Source organism: Anser anser, assembly GCF_964211835.1.
Source record: "Anser anser genome assembly, chromosome: 1".
Taxonomy (NCBI): Eukaryota; Metazoa; Chordata; class Aves; order Anseriformes; family Anatidae; genus Anser; species Anser anser.
This window is the reverse complement of record NC_139720.1, coordinates 157,459,243-157,480,556: the sequence shown is the minus strand read 5'-3', so window position 1 is coordinate 157,480,556 and position 21,314 is coordinate 157,459,243. Positions and strand designations below refer to the sequence as shown.

At 43.5% G+C, this 21,314-nt stretch overlaps 1 protein-coding gene across 1 annotated transcript in view; it reads left to right on the top strand.

The window, feature by feature from the left end:
- LOC310892383 (uncharacterized protein) overlaps positions 1 to 21,314 on the top strand; it is a 64,701-nt gene that overhangs the window by 24,514 nt on the left and 18,873 nt on the right. Inside the window, exon 5 of the mRNA XM_083820076.1 lies at positions 229 to 21,314. This exon is cut by the window's right edge and continues 18,873 nt beyond it. Within this exon, the coding sequence (XP_083676202.1) occupies positions 229 to 245 (17 nt within the window). The 3' untranslated portion in view covers positions 246 to 21,314. The remainder of the gene's footprint in view (positions 1 to 228) is intronic.

The following is a 21,314-nucleotide window of genomic DNA, read 5'->3' as shown; positions in this document are numbered from 1 at the left end:
TAAAAAGCTCACCTTTACAGGGAGATTACAGAGGAGATATCACTGCTGAACGCAGCATAACTTCTGCCATCCAAGCTGTAAACAACCACAACTCACTGACCTCAACTCACTGATATCAGCTTCCAGGCTCCAAGGAGAGAATAAGGACTGCATGACTACTGGACCAGAGTATATGTTTCTGTAGGGGGTAAATGTTTTTGTTTGTTTGTTTGTTTGTTTGTTTTTCAGAACAAACTCAGTTGTAGACTGGAGCGATGGTGGAGCAGTGACTATCCCAATGCCCATTGAAATAAGGCTGGGATTTCCACATCAAATAGAGGAGCAGGACCTGGATTTCTCTGAAAGGGTCTGCTTTGAGCTGTTTTACTAGAAAAATAGACTACATTCTAGCCCAGAAGATAAAACACACATTAAAGGCCCAGAATGATTGAGATCTCTGTTGCTGTTGAGTCCAGTCATTTTCTACACACCAATTAGACTTCAAAACTGCATATTTGTTTGTAGATGTTACCACAGGCACACAAAGTATTATCCTGTCTGTAATACTTTCTTTCCCCAATAGCCACCGTTATTCCCAGTGGCCACAACCGGGACCACTCAACATTAGCTGGCAACTTTATTTTATTTTTTTTCTTATGGAAATGCAAAGAATGTTCCTTTGTTACATGTTGATTTGGTATGGTATCTGCATTTAAAGTGCCTCCATGTTGTAGATGAGCTATGCTTTTCACATTATGTTCTTTCTTTTGGTTTTCAGGCAAATTAATTAACATGATACAGAAAAGGGAGAATACAAATGCTGAAGCCCTCACTTTAAGCCCTCATACTCTTTTGTTCTCCATTATTGCACCAAATTATTTAATTGGGTCTCTCTGATTGTGCACAGACACAGAAAAGAACACAGTCTATTGTGAGAAGCCCTACAACCATAATGCAGTATCAAATTCAATTCCCATCAAAAGTGCTTGCTGCTAAAAGCCTGTACTGTGGCTGCAGATTAATGAAGATCTGCATTGAGCAAAGTGGTGGTCGTAGAGACATTATTTTTCTCCAATAGAAGGCCTATTCTTGAAGAACAATAAAAGCATAGAAAAGCGTTAGTCTGCTTATGGATGGAAATAAATCAAAATGAATAAGAGGGTTGATGGAAATAGTCTGAAAGCAGTAGAGTGGAATTCTGAAAATACTGTTTTTGTTTTGTAAGGATTTTTTTTTCCCATAGTCTCTCAAAAATGCTGCTTGATGGAGGCTCAAAAGCCTTGGAGTGAAGGACAAATTTGAAAAATCAGAAGCTAATTGCAGAAAATCAGCATTTCACAAATGCATTTTTTTCTGCAGAAATGTTGCACATAATCAGGACTCAAAATAAGAGGAAAATGTAAAGAAGGAAAATCAGTCATATTAACTAATGCACAAGTCTGATCCAAAGAACAACAAACAGCTCTTAAACAGCATTCAATCACCTTCAGATGAACTCTTCATCTCTTTTCCGTTTTTCTTGCCATGATTTTGCACATTGTTTTTTGTTTTTCTTCTTCTTTCAGTGTCAAACTCAACTTTGGTTGATTGTGCTTGGTTTTGTCAACCGTTAGTGCAAAATCCCACCATACTAACCAGCAGTAAGAACATTGCCAGTAGCTGTAGCGGTACAAGACCATGACCATAATACTAAGCAATTTATTTTTTTAGTCTGTTGGTTACTCCACTTACAGGTGGTTTCACCCTGCATTGCTCAGTGCTGGACAGGTTTGAAGAATGAGCAGAGTACTCAGGTAAAGCAAACAGGTCCAGTCCTTCTCATACCATGGTCAGGGATGGCAAGTGTCCTGGTTTTGGCTGGGATGGAGTTAATTTTCTTCTCATAGTTGGTATGGTGTTGTGTTTTGGATTTCAGATGAGAATAATGCTGATAACACAGTGATGTTTTAGATGTCACAGAGCAGTGCTCATGCTAAGCCAATGATTTTTCAGCTTCTCATGCTGCCCTGCCAGTGAGGAAGCTGCAAGTGCACAAGGAGCTGGGAGGGGACAGAATCAGGACAGCTGCTCCTTCACCTTTCCGTTCCTGTTCACCTTCCCCTTCTCCTCCAGGCTAGTCACAATAGCTCTTGAGAATTTTGAATATCCTTGGGATGTTCAAACCAGTGTGTTCCTATTGCTAAGTCTCCTGAATGTGTTTCAGGTTTTGTTTAAGGTTAAACAACTACTTAAGAATGTCACCCAGAGATCTGCCCCCAGGCAGGACAGTTATGAGTGGCAGGGTGTGTGCAATAGTATGGGCAGGTACCTAGGACAGTGGGAACCTCCATTGTTTTGGAACTTCACTCCTGAACAAGCATAGAATAATTAAAAACTAGTATAGTATTTAGAAAAAAAATGTATGCTGTCACCCTGGCAATTCCAGAGAGACACGAATCACTGCAACGTACTGGGGCCTAGCCCATGCCTACTGAGCCCTGATCAACACTATGTATGTCAACCAGGCAAGTGGTCCACCATGGAGAGGGGAAAACAGTGCCTGAGGAAATTAGCTGTGGTGGAGGTGGTTTATAGTGATCTGGACAGCAACACGTTATCCAAAGATCCAGATGAAGTCAAGTACACACAACCCACATGGCAGAAGTTTGTATGGAGTGCACCATCATTGTACACCAACTCATTGTTGTAATGGCCTGGAAAGACAGAGAGGGACAAATGGTGAATGAATTGTCTGGCCAACTCTGGCAGTACTAAGAAAGTCTCTCTTCCTCCCTACAGGCATCTCAGTTGTGAAGAAAATGTCCCAAGAGTTCCAGCAATTCAAAGAGGACATGTCCTGCTCCCCATCCATCCAGACAAGTATTTCATCTCAGCTATTAGGAATAAGTGTCAAGAGAGAGGCTATACACACCATGAGCCACCCTGTGGTTCTACCTGCATGACCATGAAGAGGACATGAGAAAATGGAAGATCTACCTTGATACTAAAGGCACAGGTACGTGAGTTGTAAGGAAAAACAATCACAAAAAGGATCTCTTCCAGGGAGATGGCTGCTCCGTTTTCCAGTGGGCTATTCCCCAGACAGAGTAGAAGGGCTGATCTTACTTCTGATCTTAATAAAGGGACATCTGAGTTGCATTTACAAGAAGTGAGTAACAAATACTATGACCAGGAAAGAGGGGCCTGCCTCCAGCTAGTTGGAGGAAAGGGACAGCAGGGTTTATTGGACTGTGTGGATTCGATGACCTGGCTCCTCATACCCACAGGAGTACAAAGTTCTAGTGAACACTGGGGCACAGGCACCCTGATGCCATCAAGCCACAAAGGGGCAGAACCCACCTGTATTTCTGGAGTGACAGTGTGATCCCAAGAGCTAACCGTATTGGAGGCCAAAGTGAGCTTAACTGGGAATGAGTGGCAAAAGGACCCCATTATAACTGGCCCTCAGGCTCCATACATCCTTCACATAGACTAGCTTAGGAGAGAGTACTTCAAGGACCCAAAAGGGCACCGGTGGGCTTTTGGCATAGCTGCCTTGGAGACAGAGGAAATTAAACAGCTGTCTACCTTGCCAGGTCTCTCAGAGGGGCCTTCTGCGTGGGGTTGCTGAGGGTTGAAGAACAACTGGTGCCAATTACTACCAGGGCAGTGCTCCGGTAGCAATATCACACCAACCGAGACTCCCTGATTCCCATCCATAAGCTGATTTGTCAACTGGAAGACTTGCTCACCCTTTAATAATCCCACAAGACCAGTGCGAAAGTCTAATGGAGAGTGGAGGCTAACGGCGGACTATTGTGGCCTGAATGAAGTCACGCCACTGCTGAGTGCTGCAGTGCCGGACATGCTAGAACTTCAGTACGAACTGGAGTCAAAGGCAGACAAGTGGTATGCCACAACTGATACTGCTAATGCATTTTTATCCATCCCTTTGGCAGCATCATGCAGGCCACAGTTTGCTTTCACTTGGAGAAGCATCTCGTACACCTGGAATCTACTCCAGGGGTGGAAACACAGCCCTACATTTTGTCTGCACTGGAACAGGGGGAAGCTCCTGAACATATGCTGATGACATCGTTGTGTGGGGCAACATAGCAGAATTTTTTGAGAAAGGGAAGAAAATAGTCCAAATCCTTCTGAACGCTGGTTTTGACATAAAACAAAATAAGGTCAAGGGACACAGAAGATCCAGATTTCAGGAATAAAATGGGAAGATGGATGTTGTCAGATCCCAATGGGGTATGATCAACACAATAACAGCCATGTCTCCACCAGCTAGCAAAAAGGAAACAAACTTTCTTAGGCATTGTGGGTTTTTATACAACACACATTCCAAATTACAGTCTGATTGTAAGGCCTCTCTATCAAGTGGCCCAGAAGAACAACAATTTCAAATGGGGCCCTGAGCAACAACACGCCTTTTAACAAATTAAACATGAGATAACTCATGCAGTAGTCCTTGGGCCAGTTCAAGCAGGACAAAATATAAAATAAAGGTGCTCTGCACCGTAGCAGGAGGTAATGGATCCACCTGGAGCCTCTGGCAGAACAAGCCCAGTGAAACTTCAAGTTGACCCCTAGGGTTTTGAGTCAGGGATACAGAGGATCCAAGGCTCACTACACTCCAACTGAAAAAGAGATATTGGCAGCATATGAAGGTGTTCAACCTGCTTCAGAAGTGGTTGGTACACTCTCACAGCTCTTCCTGGCACACCGCCTGCCAGTGCTGGGCTGGATGTTCAAAGAGAGGGTCCCCTCTGCACATTATGCAACTGACTCTACGTGGAGTAAGTGAGTCATACAGATCACACAATGGGCTCAGATAGGAAACCCCAGTCACCTAGGAATCTTGGAAGTGATCGTAGACTGGCCAAAAGGCAAGGTGATATTTTGGAATATCACCAGAGGAGGAGGTGACACATGATGAAGATGCCCCACTCCACTGTATAATAAACTACCAGAAACTGAGAAGCAATATGCCCTGTTCACAGATGGCCCTGTCGTATTGTGGGAAAGCATCAGAGGTGGAAGGCTGCTGTATGGAGTCCTACACAACAAGTTGCAGAAACTGTGGAAGGAGAGGGTGAATTAAGCCCATTTGAAGAAGTGAAGGCCATCCAGCTGGCTTTAGATAGTGCTGAATGAGAAAAGTGGCCAGTGCTCTATCCCTGTACTGTACCATGTGCTTACAGTGGTGGAAGCAAACACCAAATGGCTGGAAACATATCCTGTGCTCCGTGTCACCTCCTGGAACACTATCCTGGGCCTTGGAAAGCAAGTCTTATGGCAACATGGCACCCTGGAAAAAATTGAGTCAGACAATGGGGTGCACCAGGAGCTGGGAGGGGACACAGCCAGGACAGCTGGCCCAGGCTGGCCAGAGGGGTGTCCCGTGCCTTGTGGCGTCACGCTGAAAAATAAACTGGGGAAGTTGACTGGCAGTAGGGCAGCTGCTGTTGCTTAGGGTTGGGCTGGGCATTGGTCAGAGGGTGTTGAGCAATTGCTTTGTGCATTATTCCCTTCATTTTCTGTCCTATTAAACTGTCTTTATCTCAACCCACAAGCTTTACCCTTTTTCTGATTCTCTCCCCCAACTTGCTGGGTTGGGGAGTGGGTGAACAGCTTCGTGTTGCTTAGCTGCTTGCTGGGTTAAACTACAATGGCAAGTCAGGCTGGGAATAGAGGAGACCCAGGTTCACATCACTTGAGATCATGCACCACGTTGAGATAGCTAGGTTAAGATGCTAAGCAGGGTGAATCTTCTCTCTGGAAATCTCTCCTCCTCCCCTTCAGCTGTTTAAAACAAACAAACAAACAAACAAACTATGGCATTTGGCTTCCTGACTTATGTGGTCTGTCAGGTGAGTAAAATGAGTTGAGATGCATCTGAATCAGAGAGATTTATTTCAAGTACTTACTCTCACTCCTTCATTCCATCCTCAGCAATCCAGCTGTATATACAATCACAGGTGATGCAGAGATGAAGTGCCCAATTTGTATCAGTTTGCTCAGGAAATGGTTCCACCTCCAGGTTGAGGTCACACTTTTAGAAATAAAAAAAATCCAGCAGTAGGTCCAGGAAAATAAATGCTTTATTATTGTCATGTTAGTCTTCTTTTTATCCGGTCTTTCATGCCCAAGTCACCCACAAACTTTAAACCCTTCTTTGAGAAGAGCACCCATTCTTCAAAGAAGTCATTCCTGTGCAAGTCAGAGCAGTAACAAAACCTCTTTCCAGAGCTGAAACAGCTGATGGTTGATGCTGCACTTTGCCCTAATTTAAAAGTGTACAGTTAATTGTCCTCCACAATAAACTACCCTGTGATGAATGATATTGGCCAGCTATTAAACACATTTATTTATGCAGGATAAAACAGATCTTGTTGTAGCCACTGAATGAGAAGAGATGCAGATTTTTCGTAAATTGTATTAATGAATCCACCTTTTAGATTTATTTACAGTTTCAGTAGTCACCTAAGGTTTACACTGCCTCTTGCTGTTATTTTATCAGAGGTGGAAATGTGGAGATGTACTGCTTGATCTATATGTTATGCTGAATTAGGTCACTCAAAAGGATGAAGCAACTTTGAATCGTGCTTTAGAATAATTTGTCACTAGACTAAGCTCTGTTCTCTCTCACTATGCACTAGTATCTCCCAGCCCAAGCTCAATGCATATGAGAAGAAATTCCAGAACAGCTCTAAGGAGCGGTGTCCCTCTGGCGACACATGCATTGCAATAAGACTTTTAAAAAGTGTTCATTTTTGGAAAGATCTCAGTCTCAACACATTCAGCCCTCTCAGAAGACCACCCCTGCACACCCAGACCTGCCCAGTCTGATTTTTGGGGTTCTGTGAAGAGTAACCTGGCTTGGAGACACTATAGATTCTGAGTGGGTCCAAAGACAGGAGTGCAGAAATGAATGCTTTCATTTGAATCTGATTCATTTCAATGAATCTGTCGCCCCAGAGGCCAGGAATGCACGCGGGGATGGTCTGCCACTCCTAGCTGGTCTGAACATGGACAGCTGTATCACTAGAGTAGGTCTGTGCAGGATGTGGACCACAGATAAGCAACTTAAAATACTGTGTCATGTTTACATTATCTTGGGTCTATTGTGTGCAGTCTTATGATCTTTGCACAGAATTAAGAGCAACTGAAAAATTGCATTGAATAAAAATGCCTGAAAATATAAGAGGGTTAACCACAGGCTAACATACGCTTTCCCCAGCGAAGAATTCAGTGCCTGAGAAATGCCTCGAGTATCCCACATTTCTGCATGGGCTGGAGGAGATAGCACAGGACTAAAAGGAGACCCACGCCCTTCTGGAGACACAGCTGGAGGCCAGCTAGGCCACTTCATGGTGCCCAAAATCACACCATTGCTTTTATGTATCTGAGTGCCAGCTCCCTGTCAGCACTGTGTCACAGGCCTGTCCTGTGTCAGCAAATGGGAGCCTTCCTGGGGGTTAAACCAGTTAAAATTGACAGACTGAACACATTTTGCAGCACAAACAACATAAAATATTGGGTTTATTGTTCCTTTCTTAGCTGGTTCCCTCTCACTAATCTGTCTCTTATTGGTGACTGCTGATAGCAATCTAGATGAAGTCTGGGGTTTAGGCAGCTCTGAGGCTCACCCTCCTCACCATCACCATCTTCTCCTCACCATCCCTTCCCCTTCGGTGTAAGGCAAACCTTACCCTGAAGCTCGTGAGACATAGTGCCATTTGGAGGGGGCTGTGCTGCATGAGTAGCAATGCTCCAGGGTGTCCACCAACACATGCAGGGCAGGTTCAGGAGCCCCAAAATGCTGGGTGCCGATGGAGTCCCAGGTAGATGTTCAGAGACAGATCCCCTCCCCATCTCCAGGGGAAGGAACAGCATTTTCCTGCACCCAAGAGCTGTTTGGAAATGATCTTGAACTGCCTGTAATGGGGAAAGGAAGAGAGGAGCTATTCACTCTGCTTCCTTCTACGGTCACAGGGTTGCAGCTTGCAATGATCCTATTTTGGGGCATGATACCCCTTCTCATTGTTCAGATATAGCTCCCCAGCACTGGTGGTAGGTCTCATCCTACAAAACTTATTGTTTTTTTTTTTTTTTCTGTTTGTTTGGTTTGTTTGTTTGTTAACTTTACAGGTAGTAAATCACTAAAAAGGAGATTATAAACTGAACTCAGCCTCTTCCAGCTGAAAAGGCAGAAGGTATGTGAAAGGCCTGGGTGGTATGGGGGCAGGAATCCATAGCCAGTGGGTGATTCCCTGCTCTGAGCCCTGATACCTGTGACAGCCACAAACCTCCTGCACATAGGCCTTGTAGGGATGTCAGCAGCAGTTGGAGCTGGCTCTGGTTCCTCGTGGTTGCTCTCATGTCCACTTCAGGTCACGTGAAGTTTATAATCCCCACAAGCTGTGTCAAATGAATTAATTACTTTGGATAGCATTATTCATGCAGCAAACAGTTCTGTGTCTGACATTTAAATACTTCTGCTGAACCCTAACCCAAGACTAATCAAGGACCAAATGGAACTTCCTCGCTCAGATTATTCTCTTAGACAAGAAAGCAAACTAAACAAAATCAGACAGAAGTATATTGAGCTCAGACATAGCTCCTTCACCATCTCACTCAAATCACTGATATTTGCTAGGAAACAGTAGTGCAAAACCACACTTACAGATTTATACACCTGCTAAAAGAAGGCAGGAGAGAAAATCTGTCCTGTGTTGCGAGAGAACCCCAAGCCTTTGCTGCAGCCTTACTGATCTCTCCACACCAAGTATTTGAACTTTGCCTTTCTGCTACCAAATTATCTTGACACAAATTCATCAGTAGTTTTCATAAGCTGCAGGATTTGAGGGGTAACGACTAAAGCTTCTCATCGGGCAACTCCTTCCCCAGGCCAAACTTCCCTCAGCAAATGCTGCGAGCACCTCATGCCTGCACCGTCTTCGAAACACCCATCTCTGTTTTGCAACAAAGGCACTTCAGACATAGTGAGCTTTGCACTGTGTTATAACTTTCATATTACCCTTTGCACAGCCATTTTACTTCAGCTGCATACTGTGTATCATTCATTGCAAGTTTACTTCATTCTCTGGATTCATAGCTGATGCTCTCTGGACCATAAAATTTCAGCTGCAAAACCAGAACATCTCATTATTTCTGAAATATCAAGCTTGTATCTTCTTGATAAATAATTCCTACTAGTATAATGTATCAGACTAAAACATATTTTCTGAGGCCAGTGAGGTTAAAGCGGCAATCTCACCTTTTTTAATTTTTTTGCCCTGAAGACAGTGATTTCCATATATAGAGTGACCCCGGTTTGTGTTGAACATGGGGAATGAGGATGAAGCATGAAACGACACATATTGCTGTCAGAGATTTGAAATGAGGCCTGCTAACCTGTAGGCAGCCTTACAGGACTAATCAGTCCCTCACATTACCAATGTATTCAGATTGCTGCATGCGGCAGCCAGCAATGGCTGGGGAAGTTTTCTTTTTTTATCGCTGCCATTGACAAACATTACATTTTAATGCGATTCCCCCTTTCCATCCACCGTCTAAAAAAAATCTTTTGACACCATATCTCTGAGACACTGGTCTCATCTGGTTTCCTTGATGCTTGAAGAGTGGGTGAGACTGTGTTGATTTGCTTTTGAATATACATTAGTCAGCAGTGCTTAAACAGCCGATAACATTTTTTTACTCTTGTAGCTGACAACACAAACTCTTTTGAATTCATCTTGTTTCTTAAACTTTGCCTCTGAAGTTTAGAGTAGCCCAAGACACCTGAGCTGAGTTTGTTTGGAGATGATGGAAGATGTGTGAGCAGGAGTGAAAGCCAAAGTCTGTCTTGCTCATGAGAGTTTTCTTTTTTGTAGTATTCCACGCATCAGCCAAAACATTAACAAAAGAGCTTCTTGAATCCTTAAACCCCTGACTTTCCCATTCAGAGCACACACCCAACAAAAACTGGTTTTCCCCTTTTGCTGATAAATGTAATTTAAATATCCTCTTTCAGATGACTGTTGTACTAAGTGGTATTTCATCTACAGGCAGTGGTATTTCTTGTGTTCTTGGTGTTACGTGACGACTCTCTGTTTCCAGGTGTTGTGCAGGGAGAGCAAAGCAAGAAAGCATAGAAAAGCCCCACCAACAGCCCTAGTGAGTAGTAGCCATCCAGTACATAAATCCTGTCAAGTGACAACTGTGTCACCAGGGTTTGGGAGAGGAAAAGCACATGGTAGGAAGGGCTGGCTCAGGTGGGCAGGCCATACCCCACTCTAATCCAAGTCCAAGCAGAAATCCATGTGGAAATGTACTCAACCAGCTGTGGTGCTAATCCCTCTCCTGAGATTCCCCTGCTTCTCTACAGGATTTCCCATGGATCCATGAGAGGTGAGCTAAAGCACAGTCAAAATGTGCAGCAAGGAGGAAGAGTAGGCATCAGTGCTAAGGTCCGGCACATCAACTGCATGCTTAACATCTCCGACATTAATCCTCTCCTCTCACACTGGTCTCCCAGTACATCCTGTCCAAAGTGCCCTGGCATGGTTTATGCTGCTGTTCAGCTGCTAACCTTCCTCCTGAAGGAATAAGGAGGTGGTGCTCTCTGCCCATACACCTCACCAGGTTTTCATGGCACTTTCTCCTTAAGTGGGATCCATCGTAGGAAAGGAGCTTGCACCACAGTTTGCTATGTTTGGGTATGGGCTAGATTTTAGGACCAAAATAAAACACGTGGTGGGAGAAAAATTCATGCTTTTGGTCTCCATTATCTGTAATGCTAAAGACTTTCTGGAGGATGTTTTGCACCCCTCATCCTTGGGGGGTGCTGTTCCAGGGTGGCTCAGGAAAACGTGATCCACCCTTTCTCCCCACCCTGGGCTGTGCATTCCTTTTCCCTTCCTGCTTCTGGCACCAACGCTCATCTGAACCCCCAGCAAGCTAGCTCCAGGCACAAAACTAGACAAAATCTAATTTGGGATTAAAAAAAAAATAAAATTGAATAGGAGCTTAAAACTGTTGCAGAACCTGATCCTAAATGTGCTCAATAGCTCTTGGAGATAATAAGCACCCCACACATTCAGACCCAACCTTATTTCATCATGGAGAAAAGGGAGAAGAGGAGGAGATATGCTCGCCAGGAACAGATTCCCAGTCTGTGCATCCATAGTGCAGCCTTCAGCAAGGTGCAGTGCTGCTAAAGCCAGCTCCAGGAGGAGAGGCTCTGGAGGAGGCAGTGGTGTGGTCACACCAGCACGGTGCTTTGTCCCCTGCTGAGGGGAGGTCAAGTTTGTAACTTGAAGGTGTTACCAGCTGGCCCCCTGAGGCTACACTGGGTCACAGGACTCCTGTAGGTCCCATGTACCCATGGGGACATGTTGGATGTGCCAGATAGTTGGGATGGCACTACCTATATGTGTGTGGACAACCACATGGAGCCCCAGATGTCCATTGGGATGAACCACTGAGCCAGCCAGCCACTGTGTGGATGCACCACCTCACGCTCAAGTTCACTGCCTCAGTCTGAGGATCAACCCCTTGCCCTGTGACTGTATGTCACTTCTAAGCATTTAATTCCCTCTCAGAAGGACTTATCTGGAGGTTCAGTTTACCACAAAACTCAAAAGCAGCTCTGGGGAAATAGCTGCTCCTCATGAAACAGAAAAAGAGAAAGTTCCCACTGAGGTTTTACATGGGTGTTATTTTTCCCCTTGTGCAATGTATGCAGTTGAACTCATTTTTTTCTTAATATAAAAGAGCTTCAAAGGCAGATTAAATAAATAAATAAGCTTGATGAAGTGATAGAATTTTTCTGGAGGAGAGATCATCAGCAAATTCATTTTAGAAATCTCTGTTTTTGAAACCATGGCATCTTGTTTTTAAGAAGATGTTTGAAGTCTTTGAATTTGCCCCTTGGACCCATTTAAATCTAATTTTTAATCCCTTAGTCTCTGTAATCATATGAAACCTCTATTTTGGTATTATCACTTGAGTCCTAAGTATTTGCCAAATACATACTATATCATCAAATATTTGTCATATAGTTGTGATTAAGATGTAGAGCCCTCAAAAGAGGTTGATAACAATTTAAACAACTTTGGAGTAAATTAATGGATTTAAAGGATTAGAAAAGAGATAACAGATGTTAAATGTGTACAGTTTTTCCCCTGTAAGTTTTGTTTATTCTAAAATACCTGTCACAAACAATGAAAGGCAGAAGCTGTTCTTGCATGTTACATTCCCACTTTCCACTCTCCTGTGTGTAAAACAATTAAAAATGAGGTATTCCTGCCTTTATTTGGCGGGGCATTTTACCTCAGCGGGACGTTTTGTTTGGCAGCGATAGCAACAGCTGTGAACCAAACCCCACAACTCAAACTCTCGACAGCGTTCGCGTCTCTCCAGCGAGGCAGGAAGCAAAGCCACGCGCTCCCGAGCCTCACCGCCTGGGCGAGGAGCCACAAGTGTTCCCGGCCACTGCTCTTCTCGCATCCATCCCGTGTCAGACCAGGGCTCCAGGCACGGACTCACCCCGGTGTCCCTCTGCCCCAGTGGGCTGGGGGACTGAGGGAGGGATGGCAGGGAGGAAGGAGAGGCCAGATCCTTCCTGAGGATGGCACGGGGCCATGGCTCAGGCAGCCCGGGGGCTGTGCAATGCTGCCGGGGGCCGATGCAGCCATTAAAATCTGGATGGGGTTTTGTTTGGCGTCCTTGATAAGGGTTAATCTTTTGTCAAATTAGTGGGGGGTTATCTCACACAGAGTGAGTTCAGGGCCAGGCCCTTTGTTCCTCTCGGAGGTCTAAAATTTTAAAAGCTCGTACAAAAGCTTCTTCCCGCAGGTTTCATTTCATCCGTGTGGAGAAGTGGGTTTTCAAACACCGAGAGAGAGCTTCTCCCAGCCGCAGAAGCAAGGCAGCACTTCTAGTGCAGGCACTCAGCAGATTAACAATTATTATTATACATCATACGGCGGTGGCCCTAATGCGAGGGATGCTATTGCAGGAAGACCTGGTGAATAGTTCTTGTCCTAAAATGCCTGGAGTCGCAAAAGGCAAATGGAAGCAAGCGCGCGCAGAGGGCACCTCGCTGAAGCAAATGGTGACTGGGACTGTGCATAGGCAGGAGGGTTTCTGTTGGATGACCAGGGTGAGGGTCCTGACGAAGCTGCAGCGCCGCTGAACATGAGCCAAGGCTCGAGCTGAGCAGTTTTGAACTTGGAAATAAGCTCTTGCCTGGCAGCAGCTGGAAAAGCAGGAGACCACACCTGAAAGTGTGTGTTTATACCAGGTGCTGTCTCACAAGACGGGTCTCGGAGCAGTGGAAACCGAGCAGAAAAGAGCAACAAGTGTGAGAGGAGGCCTCAGGTGTTTCAGCAGGCAGGGAGGTTAAGAAAGCTGGCGCTGCATTCACCATGAAACAGCAGGCAGACAAAAAGGGCCCTGCAACGCGTGCGATGCCGGGGAGCGCCGAAAAGCCGGGCGCTGAGGGCGTGAGGATGAAACAAAAAAAAAGAACAAAACGCAGAAAGGGAAGACAAGGTTTTCACAACGTTTCTGCACGCTCTCTCCCTATAGAGGGTCATTAGTATGAGGAACACAATAACCCACAATCGTCAGGCAGCCCGGGATGTGTTTACAACACAATGGTTTGCTGCATTGGCAGCAGAAGCTGCATAGCCTCTTGGAAACCCCCTCGTTAAAATTCTCCCACCAAACCGAGGGTTATATGACAGATAAAATCAGAGAAGCTAAGACACAAAATGCATTTCAATTAGCAAGGCACATAAGAGGCGACTAAAGAGATTCTTCAACACAATAGAAATAAAAGGAGAATAAAGGGAAGTATAGCGCCCATTAGCAAAAGGCAAAGAAGAGCAAATAAGCGATGACGCAGAGAAGACTGAAGTGTTAAACATGTTATTTCCTATGGATTTCCCTCACTTTTTTTCTTTTTTTTTTTTTTTCATCAAAAAAGGAAAATTTTGACCAAATACTTATCAAAAAATAAAAATTCAAGGTAACAGGATCTCAAGGCAGGATAACAAAACCGGGCTGCACTGTGGAATAGCTCTGGTAGGTAAACTGTTGAGTCAGCTAAAGGGGACAGAGCTGACAGCACCAGAGGAATGGTTTGTGGTCACCCACCTGGCGATACCAAGCTGCCACCAGAAAATGGGTGCCCACTGGTGGATGCAGCTGTGGCGCTGAGCTGAGCTGTCAGACTCGTGAGCCCTGCTCACCACACTGGGCAGGCACTGAGGCACAGAAGTGCTGACGTGATGCCCTTTATTAGACCTAGCCAGCTGCCCCTATTTTTTAAATTTGCTAGGTTTATGTGATGACCACACAACTGAGTCACGGGGAGGGAGAAGACGTACTTAGCTTGAGTCAGCCACCCCACCATAGCTGCCAGTGCACAAATTCTTACCGTGGGATACATGTGAGAGAGTTTCCTCTTCAGCAAATAAATGAGGGGTAAACTGCCAACCTAGAGAAGGAGAATTTACTGCGGGGGAAAAGAGCAATTAAAGCGAGCCAGCTTTGAGGCACATTCACACTTTAGTAAGCTGGCAGTAGTTAGTTCGTGTATCCAAAATCTTAGCACTAGGACACAGAGAAATATTTCTGAAGTACGTACTTTTTCTTTTCTTTGTTTAATAGGCTGCACTTTAGGACATGGTCTGTCAAAAAAGCTGCGTGGCTTAATTGGTCTGCCAAGGCTGTTTGCCTGATTATGGTTACAAGTGAGTGTCACTCTTTAACTGGTAACTCATGAGTTACTTGACTGGGGCATCCCAGAAGACACGTTCCTGGCAGAAGGGAGTAGAAGGTGTGAAAATACAGACAAAATATTTTGGAGAGCCTTGAATAAAATACCAGAACTGCTCTTTGAATGAGAAAAAGCACTAAGACCTATTTCCAAGCCAACTGACTTGGAAGTCAAGTCCAATAGACTTTGGACTACATCCTAAGGAAGGAATATGTTGTCTAGCTACAACTAGTCTGCACATTCTGCACTGTTTGCATACAGTAGTGTGCTGGAGGACTTTTACCCTGTATTCTTTGGACAAATTTGCCCTAATAAACTAATATTTAAGCAGCCCTTTCAGACATTTGTACTTTCTTCCCCCCTCAGGTCACTGTGATTTTTTTTTTGCAAACTGAGTAGAACTCCTGTACTGCTGTTGTGATGCATCCTTCACAACCTGCTGCGCAAAACATCCACCAAGAGCCTTGACCCTCACTCTTGTCACAGGGATGGGTGCTGGAGCCAGGTGCTGTGGCAGTGGCTGGAGACCTAGTTGGAGGGGTGGAGGGCCCAGGGAGGCAGGGACTTCCATCTGAGCAGAGCAACAGCTCCCTAGGCTCTACTAGCATAGGTGTTTTGCTCCTGGGCAGACACCTGGGTGTGAACACCTTGCCGGGGAGCTAAATCCCATTCCTCCAGCTGCAGTGAGCTGTGTCCTATCTCAAGCTGTGCTCTTGCCAATACAGACCATGTCAGCCTCCCCCACGGTGCACATTTCTCTGCTCTTACCCTAGAGGCACCAGTCTCTTGGCTGTCAGTGGAGACTTTCTGTTGGTTTTGGTTCAGGAAACAAACCTTTAAAGAGCAAACCTACAAGCAAAGACCCCGTAGTGGCTAGCATGAAGCAATTTGGAAGGGTGCCATTTGTTAGAGCAATGCCCCCCTGGTGGGCTGTGCTCCACTGGGTTTCTGCAGTACTAGATTAGTATTCCCAAATATTACACCTTGTCCTGATTAGATTTGTTGGTTATGACTCTCTTGTGCAGTTATCCCTTTGTAAACCAATGATGCCTGTAAATTTACGTGGAGGTGGCGGCAACAACCTTTTGCATGACGTGGGGAATAAAATGCACCAGCCCCTGGTGATCTGCCTTGCTGTTTTGTTTTATTGGATTTTGTGATATTGAGATGGTTTGGCAACTGTTGGCCTGTCAGATTGAGAGGTCACTCAGCAGCCTCCATCAGAGATTTAAAGGCACTGCAAGGAAACTCCTTGTGTCAATTTGACTCAATTTGCAAACTAATGAGTTAAGCCCTCCCAGTGTGTTTAGGGTCAGCTCAGATCTATTTGGGAAATGTTTGAGTATTATCATTTAAAGCTTCAGATGTGCCAAGCCCCACTTCCCCCTCCTGCTCCCCAGCCCTCTCCAGGTTGCTCCCTCCTTTAATTTCCCTGCAGGTTTTAGAAAGGATGCATTAAATTAAAATCACTAGCTGTTTTGTGAGCAGTCTTTTGTGACCAGTAATGAATGTAATGAGCGAAAAAGGAAAGGGAAAACAGGATGATTAAATGATGCTGGGCTGTTTTTTACCCAGCAGTTTGCAATGTGACACAAATGGACAATTGGGGCTTTTCTTTTCCCATTAATTTGTATCTGTGTTTGCACTTGTCACATAAAAAACAGACTATTTACTAAAACATGAGGTGGGTAACAGATGCTACCTCCTTTAAAATGAAGGGAGATGAACCTGATTGACCTTATGTCTGATAGTACAGTTGCGCAATGTTATTTTGGATTTTCTCAACATTGGACACAGCCCCAAGCACTATGACAGCTCGACTTTACTCCCATGTGTCTTTAGAAGGACAGCTATTTTGCCTTGTGTACTTATTATATATTATAGAAATACAGCAGTCATTTTGAAATATTTTTCCTGCCAGCATTGAAGCATAGTCAGGATTAAGATTTTTTCAAACTGCAGGCAGAGCTAAGAGCTTTCCTTCCTAAGATGCGTGTTAGGATTTTTCCATGATAGATATTAATCAAAAGCTTTAGCAGTTAATAATTTTCTGGACCAGGGTGTGCTATGAGGTAAGTCCTACTTGAACATGCGTGTGTGCATGCATGCACGTGTGTTTATTAAATCAAGTATCTGGGTCTGAAATCCTCAGATATCTATGTTCCCTGTACTGTTTTGGGACTGTCCTGAGAAATAATTTCTGCCTCCTCCAAATATACCAGATTCCTTCTTACTGTTTTCTCATTCCTATGAATCCCACAAAACAGCCCACAGAATGGGAAGTGCCCAGATTCGGGACCTTAACTGAACTGAAGTCCATGTAATTTTATGTACGCAATTTAAAAGTGTGGTGCTGTTGTAGCTTGGTAGGATTCGCACTAGGGTTTTAGGCTGGAGTGGAGCTAGAGTTTTTGGAAAGTGTCCTGTGATAGAGTCCAGCCTGAACTCTTGGATACGAACATCATAATGGCTTTATGAGATTGCATACGATTGAATCTATGGGTGGAAGGACATGTACCGTCAAATGTTTTACCGAGTCTGTATTTATAATGAGTTTGCTTGTCACTCCTGAAGACCTAACAGGAGGCTGAACCAAGGGCTTGTCTGAATCAAACTACGTTCAAGGTCAAAACCTATATAGACCACCTTTGCAATAACTCTCACAGGGACATAGAACAGTAAAATTTAATTCAGAATTAGCAGAAATAAGCTGGAGCTAGCCAGAGAGTAATGAATTTCAGAAATGAACTTGGATCCGCAAAGAAATCAGGTCTTTTTGACTTGATTGTTTACAGCTGCTGCACCATGTGAAATGACAGGTCCTGTAGCTCCAACGGGGCTCTAACGAGAGTCATCATTGCCAGAGACAAGTGACACATGCAGTGAGCTGCAATACTTTAGCAACAGGCAACCTTATCCTACTATTAAGTAAACTCTTCATGCAATTTCCATTTCAATTTTATAGTTCCTGCCGATACAAGTCATTAAAATGCGCAAGCTAGCTTCGTAATTATTCATTCAAATAGCACTTAAATTTCTAGAGGGGTATTCTTGTTCTTGAACTTGCAGAGCTGCTATCCACACCTCACTGAAATGCTCCTTTAAAATCTCACTGACAAGAAAGTGGCCTTTCCATCCTGGTTGGCCTCAGCTTAAAGATCCGTTTCTGTTCACAGGAGGAAAATGAACTCTCATGCAAATCAGGCAACAACGGTAAATACTTTTTGTTTTGTTTTTCTTGAATGGGAAAACAAACTTTAATTTGAATACTAAACCATCCAGAATATCTAGCTGAAAACATGTTTTTATTATTTACATTCCTAGGTTTGGCTTGTTATGCTCCTGGCATATCTATTCATATCTCTTGCAATATTTTTTCATTTCATATATTAATATTTAATATTCTTTATACATTGTTCAACCTTAATGGTTGTCTAATTTCTGTTTTTCATCCACAGAGAAGCTATTAATTTATGAGCATATAGGGCAGTAAGTAATAATTTGCATGAATGCCTTGAGCAGATATGCTTCCATAGGCCTCCCATAGCATAGACTTTGGAAAGGGTGATACCATCTATTGGCCAAGCTTCAATGAACACTCTTTACAAGAAGAAGAAGAAAAAAAGTTTTTTAATCCATAAAGAAGTCTACTAAGTGAAAAATCAAGAGAGATGACAGGAACTGGATTGTTCCTAGGGTTTGTTTGGCTTTTTTTTTTCTCCCCTTTATTAATGTGTTAACTATATTCCTGTGGTTTATAAAGCATCACAGAAACTGAAGTTTTCTGTACATCCTCAGGATTTACAATGAGCATTAAAAAAGATTCTCAAAGACTTGCTGGCCTACAGGGACATCCCCACGCCTGGCGTTCTCAGCCACAGTCTGGGACTCTCTTTTAAAGAAGGTCATATTTATACCCTGTGGTAAGACTAACTTCTGATTCCTTCTTCAACAGACAGATGTCAATGTAAAGCACTAATATTGTTTACCATATATTACTGTCCCCAAAAGACACAAATAAAGCAAATAATACAATTTATTTTGTAATCTATTCGGTATGGGGTGGAGAAAAAGACATTGTTCGTTGGTTAAGTGCATGTCTTCTGTTTTCACATACAGCTCATTAGAGCGTGTGAAACTGCTTGCTCTGAATAACTTCATGAATACAAAATATTTCTGATGGGAGACCATTCTGCTGGACAGTAGACTCAAGGAATTTTCAAAATATTTGTAGGCACACAACATCAACAGCATTTTCTATACGAAAGTGTTGAAATTTTGACTTGTTTAAGCCACAAAATTCTGGTTTCATTTTTTCAGTGTATTCTGTACATTTTGTCATTAAAATGTTGAGTGGAATGTTAGAAAAGTTTCATTTTCATATTCCAAAATAATGACTTTTATTTTTTATTTATTTTTAAGAATTGGCATGGGCATAATAATAGCTCTGTGACTTAATACTGCACTGTGATCAAAGCACATTTCAAAAGGTTGGACTGTATTGTGGAATGGAAAGCCTATGTTTTGACAAAGTTTTTATGGGAAGTCAAAACTCCCTCTTGGGAACAGGTACAACTGAGTAGAACACTGCAACCATCAAAAAAACACCCAATAACATGCAGGGATGGGAAAGGAAGAAAACGCCTGGTGGCTGACAAGTATTTTCCAAGGGTTACCCTAATGTGCTTTCCCAAAAATATTCTGTTTAAGCAGACAAGTTGATCTATGCATTTCTCCTTCCATTTTAAGAGTAGGAAAAGTCCTCCCCACCAAGCAGAAGTTACTGCAGGCTCTCCTGCAAAACATCTGCCTTGCCAACAGGCAATTCCAGAGCCTTCATTTAGAGACATTTTCTCATATGTCTGGACTCTGCATTTTGTGTGGAGTTCACAAAAATAAAGCGACAATGCAACAGTGTTTAATCTTGGCTTGATTTGCTGCAAGGGACCATTTAGACAGAAGTATGTGCATCTTTTTCTTCGGTCATCTGAAATGTAGCGATAATGCCAATTCAATTAGACTCAATGACCTGAACGGTCTGGTCATCTGCGTGGGTGTAGCAGAGCAGAGCTTCACCACCCAGCACATAGTCCCAGCTTTCCTACCCTAGCTACCAGCTACCTGTGCCTGAGGCGTACATCTGCAGGGTACAGTTATTGGGGGGATTAAGTAACTTTTAGGGTGCTACTTGTCTGGCCCACCCTAGATTGCTGTATTAGGACATACTACATGCCAGGTATACCTAGTTGTCTCCAGTGGTGAGAAGGGCATGTAGAGAACAAGACTCTTGCTCTTTTCTCTCTTTCATTGTTAAGATACTATTTTTCAGCCTCCTTTCACATACTTTTCAACTGCTTTTCTTGGCACTTGTGCACTGGGAGAGTACAGAAGTCCAGAAGTAGAGGACTGATTTAGTTGGACAAATACAGAGCTTCATTCCCACATAAGAATGCTCTTGGCTGTGCTTAGTCTCCAAACTGCTGGTCCAGCAGGGATTCAGCATGCACACATGCTTTGTGTTTCACCATTTTCAAAAGGTATGTTGCTGCTAATTTTGACATTCTGCCTTACAGGAAGTAACTAACTAAATGATGCCTGGCTTTAAAAAACAAACAAACAAACAAACAAAACACAGCAGTCCTCCATGTAAAAGGAGTATATATATATATATATATTTTTCACATTGCTCAAACTGTAAAAATGAATGAATATGTGGTACAAAACATGGTTGAAGAAAAATGTCAAATGAAAATTTATCTCCATAGTCATTTTCTACTCAATTTCCATGGTTGAAGAACTAAAACTCTAATAAAAAAGTTCTAAATTAAACTGTGTATATCAGTGTACTAATAGTACTTGGTGGCATGTATAATAATCTGTCACATTGCTTTTCCAGCTAATCATTAATGAATTAAAGGTTTTCACTGGTTTTGTACTGAGTAACATAATGAGATATACACTATTTAGGGCTTTTAGAGATTTAGGGCTCTATTAATGAAAAATAATTATTATTCTACAAGAGTAATTAAATATAATTTGCACGGAACTAACATTTTCTAATCCGTAAACATTAGCGATGTCAACACCAGAGCTGGTGCTGTGGCTGACTGTTAACTGTAACACAGCATTTTTTTCATGGAACACGAATAGCTTCACATGCTGGCGAAGAGGTACACGGTTCAGAAAGCTAGTAACAGCATCGTGGCAGAAGGCTTCTTTGGAAAGGTACAGAGGTGCCTGTAGATGCCTATCTGCAGCTTTAGGTGCCTAAATACCACGGGCCCTTGGATTTAGGCAAAATGCAAAAAGAGGATGATGCATATGCAGGGCGTGATTTGCAAGGTGCAAAGCCAAGCTGTCTCAACAAGCCTCTTGCCAAGAGCCGTGTTTTCACGGAGGTCTACCTAGGGATATTCTACCTTGTGCCTGCTGCTGGTTTAGGGTATGTCCCATGTCGTTTGTGGTGGCTCACTTGAGAGACAGCAAATTGCTCAGCTGCAGGAGCTCGGTGGCGGTGGCGGTGGTAATACACTAGGTCACACCAGATTGCATG